Source organism: Salvelinus fontinalis, chromosome 20 (assembly GCF_029448725.1).
Source record: "Salvelinus fontinalis isolate EN_2023a chromosome 20, ASM2944872v1, whole genome shotgun sequence".
Classification (NCBI taxonomy): Eukaryota; Metazoa; Chordata; class Actinopteri; order Salmoniformes; family Salmonidae; genus Salvelinus; species Salvelinus fontinalis.
Window position 1 is genome coordinate 39,794,013 of NC_074684.1, and position 19,728 is coordinate 39,813,740.

General features: G+C 45.9%; 1 protein-coding gene across 3 annotated transcripts in view; it reads left to right on the forward strand.

Annotated features, from left to right (window-relative positions):
* Positions 1-19,728, forward strand: part of LOC129817820 (DNA (cytosine-5)-methyltransferase 3A-like) — a 151,474-nt gene that overhangs the window by 97,904 nt on the left and 33,842 nt on the right. For all 3 annotated transcript variants that reach the window (XM_055873390.1, XM_055873391.1, XM_055873392.1), the window contains 3 exons: positions 12,774-12,957; positions 15,664-15,748; positions 15,999-16,144. In XM_055873390.1, coding sequence (XP_055729365.1) covers positions 12,774-12,957; positions 15,664-15,748; positions 15,999-16,144 — 415 coding nt within the window. The remainder of the gene's footprint in view (positions 1-12,773; positions 12,958-15,663; positions 15,749-15,998; positions 16,145-19,728) is intronic.

Genomic DNA, 19,728 nt, shown 5'->3' on the forward strand with positions numbered 1-19,728 from the left:
TGGTCTCCTCTCAACCCTTGGCCCTCTCGTTATGGGAAAAGTTGAAAAGTTTGTTTCTGTTGGAGAGTTTGTCCGCCCTCTCTCTCTGTCGTGGTTAGAATGGATAGCTCAGAGTGACATTCATTCATGTCGTTATAGAATAGATGTTTCGGCGGTTGTCGGTCTTTGTGTTCAATGATACCGAATTCCTAGCTGCAGACTAGTAATTAATATCAAAGACTTGTTCTTATTCTGTCGGTATCGATAGTCTAAGAGTTTAACCACGTGGGATGGTTAAAAGATTCAGCCATCACCTCAAACCTTATTTCCCTCTGTGATAGAGGGACTGGTCTCGTCTCAACCCTTTGCCCTCTCGTTATTGAGGTAAGCTCGGCCTCGTCTCAACCCTTGGCCCTCTCGTTATTGAGGTAAGCTGGTCTCGTCTCAACCCTTAGCTCTCTCGTTATTGAGGTAAGCTGGTCTCGTCTCAACCCTTAGCCCTCTCGTTATTGAGGTAAGCTCGGCCTCGTCTCAACCCTTAGCCCTCTCGTTATTGAGGTAAGCTTGGTCTCGTCTCAACCCTTAGCCCTCTCGTTATTGAGGTAAGCTGGTCTCCTCTCAACCCTTAGCCCTCTCGTTATTGAGGTAAGCTGGTCTCCTCTCAACCCTTAGCCCTCTCGTTATTGAGGTAAGCTCGGCCTCGTCTCAACCCTTAGCCCTCTCGTTATTGAGGTAAGCTGGTCTCCTCTCAACCATTAGCCCTCTCGTTATTGAGGTAAGCTGGTCTCCTCTCAACCCTTAGCCCTCTCGTTATTGAGGTAAGCTCGGCCTCGTCTCAACCCTTAGCCCTCTCGTTATTGAGGTAAGCTGGTCTCCTCTCAACCCTTAGCCCTCTCGTTATTGAGGTAAGCTGGTCTACTCTCAACCCTTAGCCCTCTCGTTATTGAGGTAAGCTGGTCTCCTCTCAACCCTTAGCCCTCTCCTTATTGAGGTAAGCTGGTCTCGTCTCAACCCTTAGCCCTCTCGTTATTGAGGTAAGCTTGGTCTCGTCTCAACCCTTAGCCCTCTCGTTATTGAGGTAAGCTGGTCTCCTCTCAACCCTTAGCCCTCTCGTTATTGAGGTAAGCTGGTCTCGTCTCAACCCTTAGCCCTCTCGTTATTGAGGTAAGCTGGTCTCCTCTCAACCCTTGGCCCTCTCGTTATTGAGGTAAGCTTGGTCTCGTCTCAACCCTTAGCCCTCTCGTTATTGAGGTAAGCTGGTCTCCTCTCAACCCTTAGCCCTCTCGTTATTGAGGTAAGCTGGTCTCGTCTCAACCCTTAGCCCTCTCGTTTTTGAGGTAAGCTGGTCTCGTCTCAACCCTTAGCCCTCTCGTTATTGAGGTAAGCTCGGCCTCGTCTCAACCCTTGGCCCTCTCGTTATTGAGGTAAGCTGGTCTCGTCTCAACCCTTAGCTCTCTCGTTATTGAGGTAAGCTGGTCTCGTCTCAACCCTTAGCCCTCTCGTTATTGAGGTAAGCTCGGCCTCGTCTCAACCCTTGGCCCTCTCGTTATTGAGGTAAGCTCGGCCTCGTCTCAACCCTTAGCCCTCTCGTTATTGAGGTAAGCTGGTCTCGTCTCAACCCTTAGCCCTCTCGTTATTGAGGTAAGCTTGGTCTCGTCTCAACCCTTAGCCCTCTCGTTATTGAGGTAAGCTGGTCTCCTCTCAACCCTTAGCCCTCTCGTTATTGAGGTAAGCTGGTCTCGTCTCAACCCTTAGCCCTCTCGTTATTGAGGTAAGCTGGTCTCCTCTCAACCCTTGGCCCTCTCGTTATTGAGGTAAGCTTGGTCTCGTCTCAACCCTTAGCCCTCTCGTTATTGAGGTAAGCTGGTCTCCTCTCAACCCTTAGCCCTCTCGTTATTGAGGTAAGCTGGTCTCGTCTCAACCCTTAGCCCTCTCGTTTTTGAGGTAAGCTGGTCTCGTCTCAACCCTTAGCCCTCTCGTTATTGAGGTAAGCTCGGCCTCGTCTCAACCCTTGGCCCTCTCGTTATTGAGGTAAGCTGGTCTCCTCTCAACCCTTGGCCCTCTCGTTATGGGAAAAGTTGAAAAGTTTGTTTCTGTTGGAGAGTTTGTCCGCCCTCTCTCTCTGTCGTGGTTAGAATGGATAGCTCAGAGTGACATTCATTCATGTCGTTATAGAATAGATGTTTCGGCGGTTGTCGGTCTTTGTGTTCAATGATACCGAATTCCTAGCTGCAGACTAGTAATTAATATCAAAGACTTGTTCTTATTCTGTCGGTATCGATAGTCTAAGAGTTTAACCACGTGGGATGGTTAAAAGATTCAGCCATCACCTCAAACCTTATTTCCCTCTGTGATAGAGGGACTGGTCTCGTCTCAACCCTTTGCCCTCTCGTTATTGAGGTAAGCTCGGCCTCGTCTCAACCCTTGGCCCTCTCGTTATTGAGGTAAGCTGGTCTCGTCTCAACCCTTAGCTCTCTCGTTATTGAGGTAAGCTGGTCTCGTCTCAACCCTTAGCCCTCTCGTTATTGAGGTAAGCTCGGCCTCGTCTCAACCCTTAGCCCTCTCGTTATTGAGGTAAGCTTGGTCTCGTCTCAACCCTTAGCCCTCTCGTTATTGAGGTAAGCTGGTCTCCTCTCAACCCTTAGCCCTCTCGTTATTGAGGTAAGCTGGTCTCCTCTCAACCCTTAGCCCTCTCGTTATTGAGGTAAGCTCGGCCTCGTCTCAACCCTTAGCCCTCTCGTTATTGAGGTAAGCTGGTCTCCTCTCAACCATTAGCCCTCTCGTTATTGAGGTAAGCTGGTCTCCTCTCAACCCTTAGCCCTCTCGTTATTGAGGTAAGCTCGGCCTCGTCTCAACCCTTAGCCCTCTCGTTATTGAGGTAAGCTGGTCTCCTCTCAACCCTTAGCCCTCTCGTTATTGAGGTAAGCTGGTCTACTCTCAACCCTTAGCCCTCTCGTTATTGAGGTAAGCTGGTCTCCTCTCAACCCTTAGCCCTCTCCTTATTGAGGTAAGCTGGTCTCGTCTCAACCCTTAGCCCTCTCGTTATTGAGGTAAGCTTGGTCTCGTCTCAACCCTTAGCCCTCTCGTTATTGAGGTAAGCTGGTCTCCTCTCAACCCTTAGCCCTCTCGTTATTGAGGTAAGCTGGTCTCGTCTCAACCCTTAGCCCTCTCGTTATTGAGGTAAGCTGGTCTCCTCTCAACCCTTGGCCCTCTCGTTATTGAGGTAAGCTTGGTCTCGTCTCAACCCTTAGCCCTCTCGTTATTGAGGTAAGCTGGTCTCCTCTCAACCCTTAGCCCTCTCGTTATTGAGGTAAGCTGGTCTCGTCTCAACCCTTAGCCCTCTCGTTTTTGAGGTAAGCTGGTCTCGTCTCAACCCTTAGCCCTCTCGTTATTGAGGTAAGCTCGGCCTCGTCTCAACCCTTGGCCCTCTCGTTATTGAGGTAAGCTGGTCTCGTCTCAACCCTTAGCTCTCTCGTTATTGAGGTAAGCTGGTCTCGTCTCAACCCTTAGCCCTCTCGTTATTGAGGTAAGCTCGGCCTCGTCTCAACCCTTGGCCCTCTCGTTATTGAGGTAAGCTCGGCCTCGTCTCAACCCTTAGCCCTCTCGTTATTGAGGTAAGCTGGTCTCGTCTCAACCCTTAGCCCTCTCGTTATTGAGGTAAGCTTGGTCTCGTCTCAACCCTTAGCCCTCTCGTTATTGAGGTAAGCTGGTCTCCTCTCAACCCTTAGCCCTCTCGTTATTGAGGTAAGCTGGTCTCGTCTCAACCCTTAGCCCTCTCGTTATTGAGGTAAGCTGGTCTCCTCTCAACCCTTGGCCCTCTCGTTATTGAGGTAAGCTTGGTCTCGTCTCAACCCTTAGCCCTCTCGTTATTGAGGTAAGCTGGTCTCCTCTCAACCCTTAGCCCTCTCGTTATTGAGGTAAGCTGGTCTCGTCTCAACCCTTAGCCCTCTCGTTTTTGAGGTAAGCTGGTCTCGTCTCAACCCTTAGCCCTCTCGTTATTGAGGTAAGCTCGGCCTCGTCTCAACCCTTGGCCCTCTCGTTATTGAGGTAAGCTGGTCTCGTCTCAACCCTTAGCTCTCTCGTTATTGAGGTAAGCTGGTCTCGTCTCAACCCTTAGCCCTCTCGTTATTGAGGTAAGCTCGGCCTCGTCTCAACCCTTGGCCCTCTCGTTATTGAGGTAAGCTCGGCCTCGTCTCAACCCTTAGCCCTCTCGTTATTGAGGTAAGCTGGTCTCCTCTCAACCCTTAGCCCTCTCGTTATTGAGGTAAGCTGGTCTCCTCTCAACCCTTAGCCCTCTCGTTATTGAGGTAAGCTCGGCCTCGTCTCAACCCTTAGCCCTCTCGTTGTTGAGGTAAGCTGGTCTCCTCTCAACCCTTAGCCCTCTCGTTATTGAGGTAAGCTGGTCTCCTCTCAACTCTTAGCCCTCTCGTTATTGAGGTAAGCTGGTCTCCTCTCAACCCTTAGCCCTCTCCTTATTGAGGTAAGCTGGTCTCGTCTCAACCCTTAGCCCTCTCGTTATTGAGGTAAGCTTGGTCTCGTCTCAACCCTTAGCCCTCTCGTTATTGAGGTTAGCTGGTCTCCTCTCAACCCTTAGCCCTCTCGTTATTGAGGTAAGCTGGTCTCGTCTCAACCCTTAGCCCTCTCGTTATTGAGGTAAGCTGGTCTCGTCTCAACCCCTAGCCCTCTCGTTATTGAGGTAAGCTGGTCTCCTCTCAACCCTTAGCCCTCTCGTTATTGAGGTAAGCTGGTCTCCTCTCAACTCTTAGCCCTCTCGTTATTGAGGTAAGCTGGTCTCCTCTCAACCCTTAGCCCTCTCGTTATTGAGGTAAGCTCGGCCTCGTCTCAACCCTTGGCCCTCTCGTTATTGAGGTAAGCTCGGCCTCGTCTCAACCCTTAGCCCTCTCGTTATTGAGGTAAGCTGGTCTCATCTCAACCCTTAGCCCTCTCGTTATTGAGGTAAGCTGGCTCCTCTCAACCCTTAGCCCTCTCGTTATTGAGGTAAGCTCGGCCTCGTCTCAACCCTTAGCCCTCTCGTTGTTGAGGTAAGCTGGTCTCCTCTCAACCCTTATCCCTCTCGTTATTGAGGTAAGCTGGTCTCCTCTCAACTCTTAGCCCTCTCGTTATTGAGGTAAGCTGGTCTCCTCTCAACCCTTAGCCCTCTCCTTATTGAGGTAAGCTGGTCTCGTCTCAACCCTTAGCCCTCTCGTTATTGAGGTAAGCTTGGTCTCGTCTCAACCCTTAGCCCTCTCGTTATTGAGGTTAGCTGGTCTCCTCTCAACCCTTAGCCCTCTCGTTATTGAGGTAAGCTGGTCTCGTCTCAACCCTTAGCCCTCTCGTTATTGAGGTAAGCTGGTCTCCTCTCAACCCTTGGCCCTCTCGTTATTGAGGTAAGCTTGGTCTCGTCTCAACCCTTAGCCCTCTCGTTATTGAGGTAAGCTGGTCTCCTCTCAACCCTTAGCCCTCTCGTTATTGAGGTAAGCTGGTCTCGTCTCAACCCTTAGCCCTCTCGTTATTGAGGTAAGCTGGTCTCGTCTCAACCCTTAGCCCTCTCGTTATTGAGGTAAGCTGGTCTCGTCTCAACCCTTAGCCCTCTCGTTATTGAGGTAAGCTGGTCTCGTCTCAACCCCTAGCCCTCTCGTTATTGAGCTAAGCTGGTCTCCTCTCAACCCTTAGCCCTCTCGTTATTGAGGTAAGCTGGTCTCGTCTCAACCCTTAGCCCTCTCGTTATTGAGGTAAGCTGGTCTCCTCTCAACCCTTAGCCCTCTCGTTATTGAGGTAAGCTGGTCTCGTCTCAACCCTTAGCCCTCTCGTTATTGAGGTAAGCTGGTCTCGTCTCAACCCTTAGCCCTCTCGTTATTGAGGTAAGCTGGTCTCGTCTCAACCCTTAGCCCTCTCGTTATTGAGGTAAGCTGGTCTCCTCTCAACCCTTGGCCCTCTCGTTATTGAGGTAAGCTGGTCTCGTCTCAACCCTTGGCCCTCTCGTTATTGAGGTAAGCTGGTCTCGTCTCAACCCTTAGCCCTCTCGTTATTGAGGTAAGCTTGGCCTCCTGATAGAAAACCCAGGGGGGGGGGGGGGGGTTATCCGGAACATAGAGAACATAGAAAAAGGGCGTGTCAATGACCTAGTGAAACTTTTTAGGGAATTGGAGTTTCCTTCATTAAACAGTCCAAAATCACAGTACACAATTTCACAAACAGTATCATCCTCACTCATTCATCTTATACAACAATTAGATGTAAGCCTCATAACTGAGGCTATTGTATAAACAGCGTTATGGCAATGTGGCCATATTGTCTCCCATGAGTTTCACAAAATTGTAATCGCCTACGATCTGGGTCTTTATCACATAATAATCTTCCACAAGATATGGCCCAGAAAAAAATGTGCCGACAGAGATGAGCCAGGGATTGGCAACAAAACTAAAATTGAATCCCCTGGTGCAAAAGAACGGCCAACAGCCTCTTTGTCATAATGTAATTTCATGTGTTTTTGAGACGAGGAGAAAGAGACCCGTCTCCTCTCCTGAAGCCTCCCGCTTGTCATCTTTCAACAAGAACAATTTGTTTTCTCATTAAACCCTCCTTGACTAGCACCATCAGCCTTTAGGGCTTTTCTCAGGGACAAAAAGAGTCCATAATACTTTACGCAACCCCTCCAAATGATCAACAGAGGGCGCTTCAATAAACTGGGAGACGGCTGAGGCAGCCATTTTGTACACTGCAGTCTACTGAACACACAAACTAAACAAGTCATCCAAAACTCACAACCTACCACCACACCTCAATCACCAAACACAGAGAGCTCAGAGCAGCAGGGTCCGGTGGGTTTAATGATCCCGGATGAGCCCCCATTATGTTACGCACGCCTCTTGGAAGAGGGAACGTAACAACAACGATTCAGCATCGTTCACACCCTCTTAAGCTTTAGCCCCACCCAGCTCTTTAAGGATTGACATGTGAGACCATGTACTAAACAACCAAAGATTTCAAGTCTAAAGTCTGGTTTATACTACGGGTGTCACGTCTACTCCCGCTCCTCTCCTCCAGTGTTCGACGTGGCTGGTCTGCTAACCACCGGTCCTGGGATCCATCATTACGCACACTGGGGTCCATCATTACGCACACCCGGGATCCATCATTACGCACACCTGGGATCCATCATTACACACACCTGCATGTCATCATCAGACACACCTGGACTCCATTACCTCACTTATTACCTCCCATATATCTGGCAACCCCTTACAGTGCTTTGCATTACAACCTGTAATTTGAATTGATTTTTATTTGGATTTCATGTAACTGACATACACAAAATAGTTCAAATTGGTGAAGTGAAATGAAAAAAACAACTTGTAAAAAATAATAATAAGTGAAACAGTAAACTGGTGCGTGCATATGTATTCACCCCCTTTGATATGAAGCCCCTAAATAAGATCTGGTACAACCAATTACCTTCAGAAGTCACATAATTTGTTAGATTGCACACAGGTGGACTTTATTTAAGTGTCAGATGATCTGTCACATGATCTCAGTATATATACACATGCTCTGAAAGGCCCCAGAATCTGCAACACCACTAAGCAAGGGGCACCACCAAGCCAGCAGCACCATGAAGACCAAGGAGCTCTCCAAACAGGTCAGGGACAAAGTTGTGATGAAGTACAGATCAGGGTTGGGTTATAAAAAAATATCAGGAACTTTAAACATCCCACGGAGCACCATTAAATCCATTATTCAAAAATGGAAAGAATATGTCACCACAACAAACCTGCCAAGAGAGGTCCACCTACCAAAACTCACGGACCAGGCAAGGAGGGCATTAATCAGAGAGGCAACAAAGAGACCAAAGATAACCCTGAAGGACCCTGAAGGAGCTGCAAAGCTCCAAAGCGAAGATTTGAGTATCTGCCCATAGGACCACTTTAAGCCGTACACTCCACAGAGCTGGGCTTTGCGGAAGAGTGGCCAGAAGAAAGCCATTGTTTAATGAAAAAAATAAGCAAACATGTTTGGTGTTTTCCAAAAGGCATGTGGGAGACTCCCCAAACATATGGAAGAAGGTACTCTAGTCAGATGAAACAAAAATGTAGCTTTAAACGATATGTCTGGCGCAAACCCAACACCTCTCATCACCTCAAGAACACCATCCCCATAGTGATGTTTTTCCCCGGCAGCGACTGGGAAACTGGTCAGAATTTAAGGAATGATGGATGGCGCTATATACAGGGAAATTCTTGAGGGAAACCTGTTTCAATATTCCAGAGATTTGAGACTGGGAAGGAGGTTCACCTTCCAGCAGGACAATGACTCTAAGCCTACTGCGAAAACAACACTTAAGGGGATTAAGGGGAAACATTTAAATGTATTAGAATGGCCTAGTCAAAGCCCAGAATATGAGCTATATGTGAGAATATGTGGTATGACTTAAAGATTGCTGTACACCAGCGGAACCCATCCAACTTGAAGGAGCTAGAGCAGTTTTGCCTTGAAGAATGGGCAAAAATCCTAGTGGCCAGATGTGCCAAGCTTATAGAGACATACCCCAAGAGACTTGCAGCTGTAATTGCTGCAAAAGGTGGCTCTACAAAGGATTGACTTTTGTGGGGTGAATAGTTATGCACGCTCAAGTTTTCAGTTTTTTGTCTTATTTCTTGCTTGATTCACAATAAATCTTCAAAGTGGTAGGCTTGTTGTGTAAATCAAATGATACAACCGCCCCCCCAAAATGTATTTTAATTCCAGGTTGTAAGGCAACAAAATATGAAAAATGCCAAGGGGGGTGAATACTTTCGCAAGCCACCGTAGGTTTTTTCGCCAGTCGGTATTGTTTATGTGCTTCGTGTCTATTCGCTACTCGTGTTTGTTATATTGTTCCCTGTTACGTTTATTATTAAACTCACCACCTGCGCTTGGTTTCCGGACTCCCAGCGTTACAGAATACTGACTCCAATAATGGAAGTAGCAGGAAAACAGAATATCTCCCAGATGGTCGACGAGCAGGGATACCTCCTACGGCAACAACATGACCAGCTGGCACAACTGGGGACGGCTATGGAAGAGGTTCTTCACAGTGTGCAACATGTCAAACATGTCTGGGAGGCATTGCCTTCAACTAGTGGAGGATACTCTACAACCAGTCGATCCAGAGAGACAGCACAACAGCCCATTCAGCAACCCGCTCATGTCAGCGATGCCCATTTGTCCCTCCCGGATAAATATGACGGTTCCTCATCTAAATGCTGTGGCTTCCTACTTCACCCTCTACTTTACACACCAGATGGGTGTTCAAGGTTATAATGGGTGTGTTTGTAGACTCAATCTGGAATGCCAGAGTGGGTGTTCGTAAACTCAGAGCGTTGTCAGATCGTCCGTTCATAAATTCAGAGTGTTTCGCTCTCGGAGCACACGGGACGCTCTGACCTCACAACGGCAGTCAAGCACCCAAGCTAACTGGCTAGCATTGGCTAGCTTGTCAGCTATTTCCACACACAAATGAGGGAACAGCTCACTGTTAAATAAATACAAATATTTTAAAAAGCTAAACAATGAACCATAATCCCAACTCATAATGTTACTACCCTGCGTGAATCTGCAGGTAGCTAACCAACCAGATTCAATGTTAGCTATCTAACATTGGGGTATAACTAGCAATGCAAATGGCTCTGAGATACGAATAATATTACTACACTGATCATACACATAACGTTAGCTAGCGAGCCAGCCAGTTTACATTAACCTAGCTAGCTAACGGTATGCTTTCTGACAAAATTAGAAAGGTGTAACATCTGGAAATGTAGCTAGCTAGTGTCATGACGTTGCCTGCTTGGGTACTTCAAACCCCATCCCCCTCTCTCTGCCTCTCCCTTTCCTCCTTCAACCCATGCTGTGATCACAGAGAGACGTCGTAAATTCCTGAGAATCTCCTCATGGCCAAACAGTATTAAGAGAGAGGGTAAACTTTCAGGACAAAGGAATTCTCTTCCACCTCACAGAACTTGAGGTACAAACATATTTCATATTCCTGCAAAAGTATAAAAGATCGGTGGAGAGTCCAGCTATTAACCGGCCCGTTTGTCACCACGTGGGAAAGTCATGTGAGACTGTGGGACTACATTACCATACCGCTGTTTATATAATAACCTCAGATATGAGGTTTACATCTGTTTGTTGTATAAAATGAATGAGTGAGTATGATACTGTTTGTATAATTGTATAATATGATTTTGGACTGTTTAATGAAGAAAAATACAAATCCGGTTTGATTTGAACTAAACCCGCCCCTGAGCCATTTGGGTCAGACATCCAAGGACAGCCCCTCTCTGCTATCTGAATAAAAGCTCAACTCTGAGAAATTACCATTAGACCATGTTTTTCTCCATTAGGAGGAGAACGAAGGTTAAGTAACATTGAACCATGTTTTCCTCAGAGGAGGAGAACAAAGGTTAAGTACCATTGCTGAATCTTTAACCATACCACGTGGTTAAACTCTTAGACGAATAAGAACACGTTTTGATATTGACTACTAGTCTGCAGCTAGGAATTCGGTATCATTGAACGCGAAGAAAGACAACCGCCGAAACATCCATTCTATAACGAATGTCACTGTGAACTATCCACAATAACCGAGACAGAAGGAACTCCAACAGAAACTAACTTCACTCCAACAGAAACTAACTTCTCTCCAACGATCAAGACGACACACACCGAGCGTAAATATATATTGATTGCAATTGTTCCCGAATGAGTGAGCGTTCATGTGTAAGGATTAGCATGTCAATTGTTATAATTATGGACTCTGTAGTGAATTCTTAGTCGAACGCAATTTTCCCTTTGTCTAACAAGCCGATATGCCTGTTCAGCCCACTAGGGTATATTTCTCCCATCATTTCATGTAACTATTTTTAAGTTTGTTTGTTTGTTTATGCATTTCTGTGAATTAATTAGTTAGTAATAAATAAATGATTTAAGACAATTGATGTATGGATGACTCATAGTGAAGACTGGGTTCGTGCAGATAATCAACAATTTACAACTTTTGGAATGAGACTAACGTGAGGTAAAAATAAATAAATCATTAATCAGAAGACTATTGATCAGATATGAAAATATCTCAAAGGTTATATTGGGAAATTATAACTTTGTAATCTAATAACTTTCCCTGGTGCCCTCGAATTCATAGTTAATTAGTTACGTTAATTACTCAAGTGATCGCGTAATCCCTAACTACAGGAATCTTTGATAAAAACTATAAGTCTTCAATTTAATGACAGCAAAGACACGACACTAGACTATCTTACCTCTATACATGGATTCTTCCTCTCTGCCATGGTTGCCATGGTTGCCATGGTTGCCATGGTTGCTTTAGATTGAAGATGCCGATATAAACTTTTTCATACAACAGCCTTCTGTGTGATCTCTTTTCGACTCCATTTGCAATCAAACGCCAGAATTTTCTCCATCTCCTTAGCTATCATACTCTAATTCCACTGTACATTCCACTGATTTCAAAACTCCATACTCCAGATAGTGGAGAGCAACACCTTTGCAGTTCTACTAAGTGCTGTCTTTCAAACAAGCTAAATTAGAAAGGATTACCTGGACATACTGACCAGCTCATATTATAGACAGGATTACCTGGACATACTGACCAGCTCATATTATAGACAGGATTACCTGGACATACTGAGCAGCTCATATTATAGACAGGATTACCTGGACACACTGACCAGCTCATATTATAGACAGGATTACCTAGACATACTGACCAGCTCATATTATAGACAGGATTACCTGGACATACTGACCAGCTCATATTATAGACAGGATTACCTGGACATACTGACCAGCTCATATTATAGACAGGATTACCTGGACATACTGACCAGCTCATGTTATAGACAGGATTACCTGGACATACTGACCAGCTCATATTATAGACAGGATTACCTAGACATACTGACCAGCTCATATTATAGACAGGATTACCTGGACATACTGACCAGCTCATATTATAGACAGAAACAGCTATATGGCAGACCAATCCCAACTCATCTCTAGGCATGTCCAGCCCACTCATTATCTCAGCCAATCATGGCTAGCGGAATGGTTCCTGGCTTTTTCTGTGGCTAAACCAACTAGGCTTGTAGTTTAACAATTTTATTCGTATTTACAGATGGCATAGAAGTTTGTTATTAAGGCACATGAAAGTTCACATGTCCCAGAATGCATTTCTGCCAAAAAACGCATTTTTTGATTTTTTTTTTAAAGAAATTTTACGTTCAAATGTCTCTCCTGTGACGTAGTGATGCACTACATCACCTAGTTTCCTGAAATTAGTCCCCCAAAAATTATTTAACAGTTTTTACAGTCGTTTTCATAATGATTATTAGTAACTGGAATAACAAATATTAGGCCCAGCCTTTGGAACTTTGGTTTTCCTAGATATGGCTACTATATTGTGATCACTACATCCTATGGATCTGGATACTGCTTTAAAGCACATTCCTGCAGCATTAATAAAGATGTGATCAATACATGTTGATGATTTCATTCTTGTGCTGTTTGTAACTACACTGGTAGGTTAACTGATATCCTTAACCAGGGTTTAGGCACTGGTTACTGTTTGAAGCTTTTTCTTGAGTGGGCAGCTTGATGAAAGACAGTCAATATTTAGGTCCCCCAGAAAATATACCTCTCTGTTTTAGATTCTAGTTCTGTTGTCTCTACTGTAGTCTCTACGACTGTTTCCTATTCTTGCTATAGCATTTTTTGATGTCTGTGTGCATGTTTAGGTGTTTCTGTGTGGAGTGTGTGGATCTTTTGGTGGGTTTGGGTTCGGCGTCAGCTGCGATCAGAGAGGACCCCTGGAACTGCTACATGTGTGAAACACACAACACACACGGGTTACTACGACGACGCGACGACTGGCCGTCACGACTGCAGGTGTTCTTCGCTAACAACCATGAACAGGAGTTTGTAAGTCAAAGGTCACGTAGAGATGTTTACATGTTTTAATGTGTTGGTCTAAAGCAGGCGTATCAAACTGGTTCCACATATGTGACCGGTCAACTCGATTCGGTCTTATGTAGCAACAGTATTTGAGTCTCAGAGCTAGAAAATGGTATATCACACACTACAGTTGAGGAACAATGGGAAATGAATTCTGCTTTGAACGTTGATAAACTTGTAACCTCATTTTTGAGAAAATGGCCTTTGAATGTTTTGGTACACCTACTGGAGAGCTCTTCTTTGTCTCCACCCATTCAGCATCGTTCACACCCTCTTAAGCTTTAGCCCCACCCATCCCTTTAAGTGTTGATCCGAGCGTTCTGTCCTAACAACAGTCAAGCACCCAAGCTAACTGGCTAACGTTGGCTAGCTTGCTAGCTACCTCCAGACAGAAATGAGAGAACAGCTCACTGACCATTTCACTCCCCCTAGCAGAGCTGGTTAGGCTGTTTTCATGTTATCCAGAGCGTTGGTGACTGCAACTGTGCTGCTGGCAACAATTGACTCTTTGACAACTTTTACTGCCATATTCAACGGGTGTTGAGCGTTTGTAAATTCAACAGTTATTCTGTGCTCTGACACACAGACGAGAGTGCTCTGAAATCAGAGTTATTAGCCAGAGCGAATTTACCAGCTACGTCTATCGACAACAGCTGTCGCAGTGACATCATTAACATTCTATTGAAATGGATACTTGCATAGTGGAGTATTTTGTTATGACATGTAGCTAGCTAGCTAAGGTTAAATCTAGACTTGGTTTCCTCTATTGTAATCGCTCCTCTTTCACCCCAGCTGCCAAACTAACCCTGATTCAGATGACCATCCTACCCATGCTAGATTACGGAGACGTAATTTATAGATCGGCAGGTAAGGGTGCTCTCGAGTGGCTAGATGTTCTTTACCATTCGGCCATCAGATTTGCCACCAATGCTCCTTATAGGACACATCACTGCACTCTATACTCCTCTGTAAACTGGTCATCTCAGTATACCCGTCGCACAACCCACTAGTTGATGCTTATTTATAAAACCCTCTTAGTCCTCACTCCCCCCTATCTGAGATACCTACTGCAGCCCTCATCCTCCCCATACAGTTGAAGTTGGAAGTTTACATACACTTAGGTTGGAGTCATTAAAACTCATTTTTCAACCACTCCACAAATTTCTTGTTAAAAAACTACAGTTTTGGCAAGTCGGTTAGGACATCTACTTTGTGCAGGACACAAGTCATTTTTCCAACAATTGTTTACAGACAGATTATTTCACTTATAATTCACTGTATCACAATTCCAGTGGGTCAGAAGTTTACATACACTAAGTTGACTGTGCCTTTCAACAGCTTGGAAAATTCCAGAAAATTAGGTCATGGCTTTAGAATCTGCAGGTAGCTAACCAAACAGGTTCAATGTTAACCATCTAACATTAGGCTATAGCTAGCCAAGCAAATGGCTCTGAGATACAAATAATATTACTACACAGATCATACACGTAACGTTAACTAGCAAGCCAGCCAGCTAACGTTAGCTAGCTAGCTAACAGTACGCTTTAACTTGAAATGAAAACGACTTTCTGACAAAATGTGAAACGTGTCTGAAAACGTAGCTAAACTATCTTCATGAATGTACACTTCTCCCTCTCTGTCACGGTTGCCATGGTTGCCCTTAGTTTGAAGACTGGTGGTTTCTCCATTTCCTCTAAGAGTGGAGAGCAACAGCACTTCTACTAAGCAGTTTATTTGTTAAAGCAGCGTTAGACAGGATGACCTATTTTCTGTTTGTACAGCTTGGTTTCCCCGTTGTGTCACGTCCCTCTTGTTCACACTGACCACCAGATTCTGTGCAAATGCCATCAGAATCGTCTTAAACCCAAACTCTGACCATTTTACTCGCCAGAGCTGGTTAGGCTGTTTTCATGTTATCCAGAGCGTTGGTGACTGTAACTGTGATCCTGGCAACAATTTAATAATGCTTTTATGCCGACGTTTACTGACACCGGCCATAGTCAACGGGTGTTGAGCGTTGGTAAATTCATCAGTAATTCTGCACGTGTTGCAGTGACATTCTAATGAAATGGATACTTGCATACTGGAGTCTTTTGTTAAGTTTTACTACACAATACATTTTGAAAAAAAAGCTGTCTTAGACAGGATTACCCTAAACATACTGACCAACTCAAATAGACAGAAGCGTTCTATATGGCAGACCAATCCGAACTCATCTCTAGGCATGTCCAGCCCACTCATTATCTCAGCCAATCATGGCTAGCAGGAAGGTTGCTGACTTTTTCGGTGGCTAAACCAACTAGGCTCATAATTTAACAATTGTATTCGTATTTACAGATGGCATAGACGTTTGTTATTAAGGCACACAAAATGTTCACATGTCCCAGAAGGCTCTTCTGCCCCCCCCCCCCCCAAAAAAAAATGGATTAAAAAAAATGTGACTTTCAAAATGCTCTCCTGTGAAGTAGTGAGTAGTTTCACATATTTGGTTTCCAGCACACAGGCTGATTAGTTGAATAAGGTGGGTTGGAAACCAACGATGTGGAACAGGGAACCAGTTTGATATCTCTGCTTTAGACCAACACATTAAAACATGTAAACAGCTCAAAATGTTTTATGGCTGAGGATCACAAGGATGACATTGAACCCCTTCCCCCTCTCCCCCTCTTCTAGGAGGCAGCCAGGTTGTACCCTCCTGTAGCAGCTGAGAGGAGACAGCCAATCAGAGTCCTCTCTCTGTTCGACGGTATCGCCACAGGTCAGAACACCAGCGCGCGTGTGTGTGTGTGTGTGTGTGTGTATGTGTGTGTGTGTGTGTATGTGTGTGTGTGTGTAGTATGTTTTTGTGTATATGTGTGTCTTTAATGTGTGTGTGTGTGTGTGTGTGTGTGTGTGTGTGTGTGTGTGTGTGTGTGTGTGTGTGTGTGTGTGTGTGTGTGTGTGTGTGTGTGTGTGTGTGTGTGTGTGTGTGTGTGTGTGTGTGTGTGTGTGTGTGTGTGTGTGTGTAGGTCTCTTGGTGCTCAGGGACCTAGGTATTCAGGTGGACAGGTACGTGGCTTCAGAGGTGTGTGAGGATTCTATCACCGTGGGGATCGTACGTCACCATGGTTCCATCATGTATGTTGGAGACGTACGCAACGTCACACGCAAACACGTGAGTCTTCTCTCTTTTTCTGCTCTCCTCCTTTCCTTCCCTCCTCCCCTTCTCTCCTCCTCTTCTTCCCTCCTCTTCTTCTGCTCCTCTTCTCTCCTCCTCCTCTTCTTCTCTACTCCGCCACTTCTTTCCTCCTCTTCCCGCCTCTTCTCGCCTTCTCTGCTACTCCTCTTCTCTCTTCCCCTTATCTCCTCTACTTCTCCTCCTCTTCTCTCCTCCTCCTCCTCTTATCCTCCTCTCATCCTCTCCTCCTCTCCTCCTCTTCTCTCCTCTTCCTCTTCCTCTCTCCTCCATCTAAAGTTCCATAATAACTCTAACCCTAATGAAGATCCAACTGAGTGTTTGCCTTGAGATTGAGAAATGGTGGTTCGACCCCTGGTCATACCAAAAACCTGGAACCTGATGCCATTAAGGAGATGGATAGTGTCCTGTCCAGGGGGTGTCCTGTACATCAAATATAATTTCAAATCAAATGATATTTGTCACAGCGCCGAATACAACAGGTGTCGACCTTACAGTGGAATGCTTACTTACAAGCCCCTAGCTAGCTAGGAGCTTGTAAGTAGCGAGTTGTAAGAAAACTGCATTTTTTAAATAAAAATAAAAGTAACAAATAATTAAAGAGCAGCAGTAAAATTACAATGTGGAGGCTATATACAGGGTATTACGGTACAGAGTCAATGAGGAGGCTATATACAGGAGGTAGCGGTACAGAGTCAATGTGGAGGCTATATACAGGGCGGTACCGGTACAGAGTCAATGTGGAGGCTATATACAGGGTGTTACGGTACAGAGTCAATGTGGAGGCTATATACAGGGTGTTACGGTACAGAGTCAATGTGGAGGCTATATACAGGGCGGTACCGGTACAGAGTCAATGTGGAGGCTATATACAGGGTGTACCGGTACAGAGTCAATGTGGAGGCTATATACAGGGTATTACGGTACAGAGTCAATGTGGAGGCTATATACAGGGGGTACCGGTACAGAGTCAATGTGGAGGCTATATACAGGGTGTTACGGTACAGAGTCAATGTGGAGGCTATATACAGGATGTTACGGTACAGAGTCAATGTGGAGGCTATATACAGGGCGGTACCGGTACAGAGTCAATGTGGAGGCTATATACAGGGTGTTACGGTACAGAGTCAATGTGGAGGCTATATGCAGGGTGTTACGGTACAGAGTCAATCTGGAGGCTATATACAGGGCGGTACCGGTACAGAGTCAATGTGGAGGCTATATACAGGGTGTACCGGTACAGAGTCAATGTGGAGGCTATATACAGGGGGTATCGGTACAGAGTCAATGTGGAGGCTATATACAGGGTGTTACGGTACAGAGTCAATGTGGAGGCTATATACAGGAGGTACCGGTACAGAGTCAATGTGGAGGCTATATACAGGGTATTACGGTACAGAGTCAATGTGGAGGCTATATACAGGGTATTACGGTGCAGAGTCAATGTGGAGACTATATACAGGGTATTACGGTACAGAGTCAATGTGGAGGCTATATACAGGGTATTACGGTGCAGAGTCAATGTGGAGACTATATACAGGGTGTTACGGTACAGAGTCAATGTGGAGGCTATATACAGGGTATTACGGTGCAGAGTCAATGTGGAGGCTATATACAGGGGGTACCAGTACAGAGTCAATGTGGAGGCTATATACAGGAGGTACCAGTACAGAGTCAATGTGGAGGCTATATACAGGGTATTACGGTGCAGAGTCAATGTGGAGGCTATATACAGGGGGTACCAGTACAGAGTCAATGTGGAGGCTATATACAGGGTATTACGGTGCAGAGTCAATGTGGAGGCTATATACAGGGGGTACCAGTACAGAGTCAATGTGGAGGCTATATACAGGGGGTACCGGTACAGAGTCAATGTGCGGAGGCACCAGTTAGTCTAGGTAATATGTACATGCAGGTAGAGTTATTAAAGTGACTTATGCCTAGATAATAAACATAGAGTAGCAGCAGCGTAAAAGGGGGGGGGGGGGCAATGCAAATAGTCTGGGTAGCCATTTGATTAGATGTTCAGGAGTCTTATGGCTTGACGGTAGAAGCTGCTTAGAAGCCTCTTGGACCTAGACTTGGCGTTCCGGTACCGCTTGCCATGCGGTATTAGAGAGAACGATCTATGACTAGGGTGGCTGGAGTCTTTGAAAATTTGTAGGGCTCTGACACTGCCTGGTATAGAGGTCCTGGATGGCAGGAACCTTGGCCCCAGGCATGTACCCTCTGTAGTGCCTTGCGGTCGGAGGCCGAGCAGTTGCCATACCAGGCAGGGATGCAACCAGTTAGGATGCTCTCGATGGTGCAGCTGTAGAACCTTTTGAGGATCTGAGGACCCATGACAAGTCTTTTTAGTTTCCTGAGGGGGAATAGGTTTTGTCGTGGTCTCTTCACGACTGTCTCGGTGTGTTTGGACCATTCTAGTTTGTTGGTGATGTGGACACCAAGGAACTTGAAGCTCTCAACCTGCTCCACTACAGCCCCGTCGATGAGAATGAGGGCGTGCTCTGTCCTCCTTTTCCTGTAGTCTACAATCATCTCCTTTGTCTTATCACGTTGAGGGAGAGGTCGTTGTCCTAGCACCACACGGCCAGGTCTCAGATCTCCTACCTATAGGCTGTCTCGTCGTTGTTGGTGATCAGGCCTACCACTGTTGTGTTATCGGCAAACTTAATGATGGTTTTGGAGTCATGCCAGGCCGTGCAGTCATGAGTGAATAGGGATTACAGGAGGGGATGAGCACGCACCCCTGAGGGGCCCCCGTGTTGAGGATCAGTGTGGTGGATGTGTTGTTACTTACCCTTACCACCTGGGGGCGGCAAGTCAGGAAGTCCAGGATCCAATTGCAGAGGGAGGTGTTTAGTCCCAGGGTCCTTAGCTTAGTGATGAGCTTTGAGGGCACTGTGGCGTTGAACGCTGAGCTGTAGTAAATGAATAGCATTCTCACATAGGTGTTCCTTTTGTCCAGGTGGGAAAGGGCAGTGTGGAGTGCAATAGAGATTGCATCATCTGTGGATCTGTTGGTGCGGTATGCAAATTGGAGTGGGTCTAGGATTTCTGGGATGATGGTGTTGATGTGAGCGTTGACCAGCCTTTCAAAGCACTTCATGGCAAACAGACGTGAGTGCTATGGATCGATAGTTATTTAGGCAGATTACCTTAGTGTTCTTGGGCACAGGGACTATGGTGGCCTGCTTGAAACATGTTGGTATTACAGACTCAGACCGGGAGAGGTACATGTCCTGGTAATCTGTCTGGCCCTGCGGCCTTGTGTATGTTGACCTGTTTAAAGGTCTTACTCACATCGGCTGCGGAGAGCATGATCACACAGTTGTCCCGAACAGCTGGTGCTCTCATGCGTGTTTCAGTGTTACTTGCCTCGAAGCAAGCATAGAAGTAATTTTGCTCGTCTGATAGGCTTGTGTCACTGGGCAGCTCAAATATACATAGACCGCCACCCCTTGTCTTACCAGAGGCTGCTGTTCTATCCTGCCGATACAGTGTATAACCCGCCAGCTGTATGTCACTCATTAAAGAGAAATTCTTCGTTCAGTTCGAGG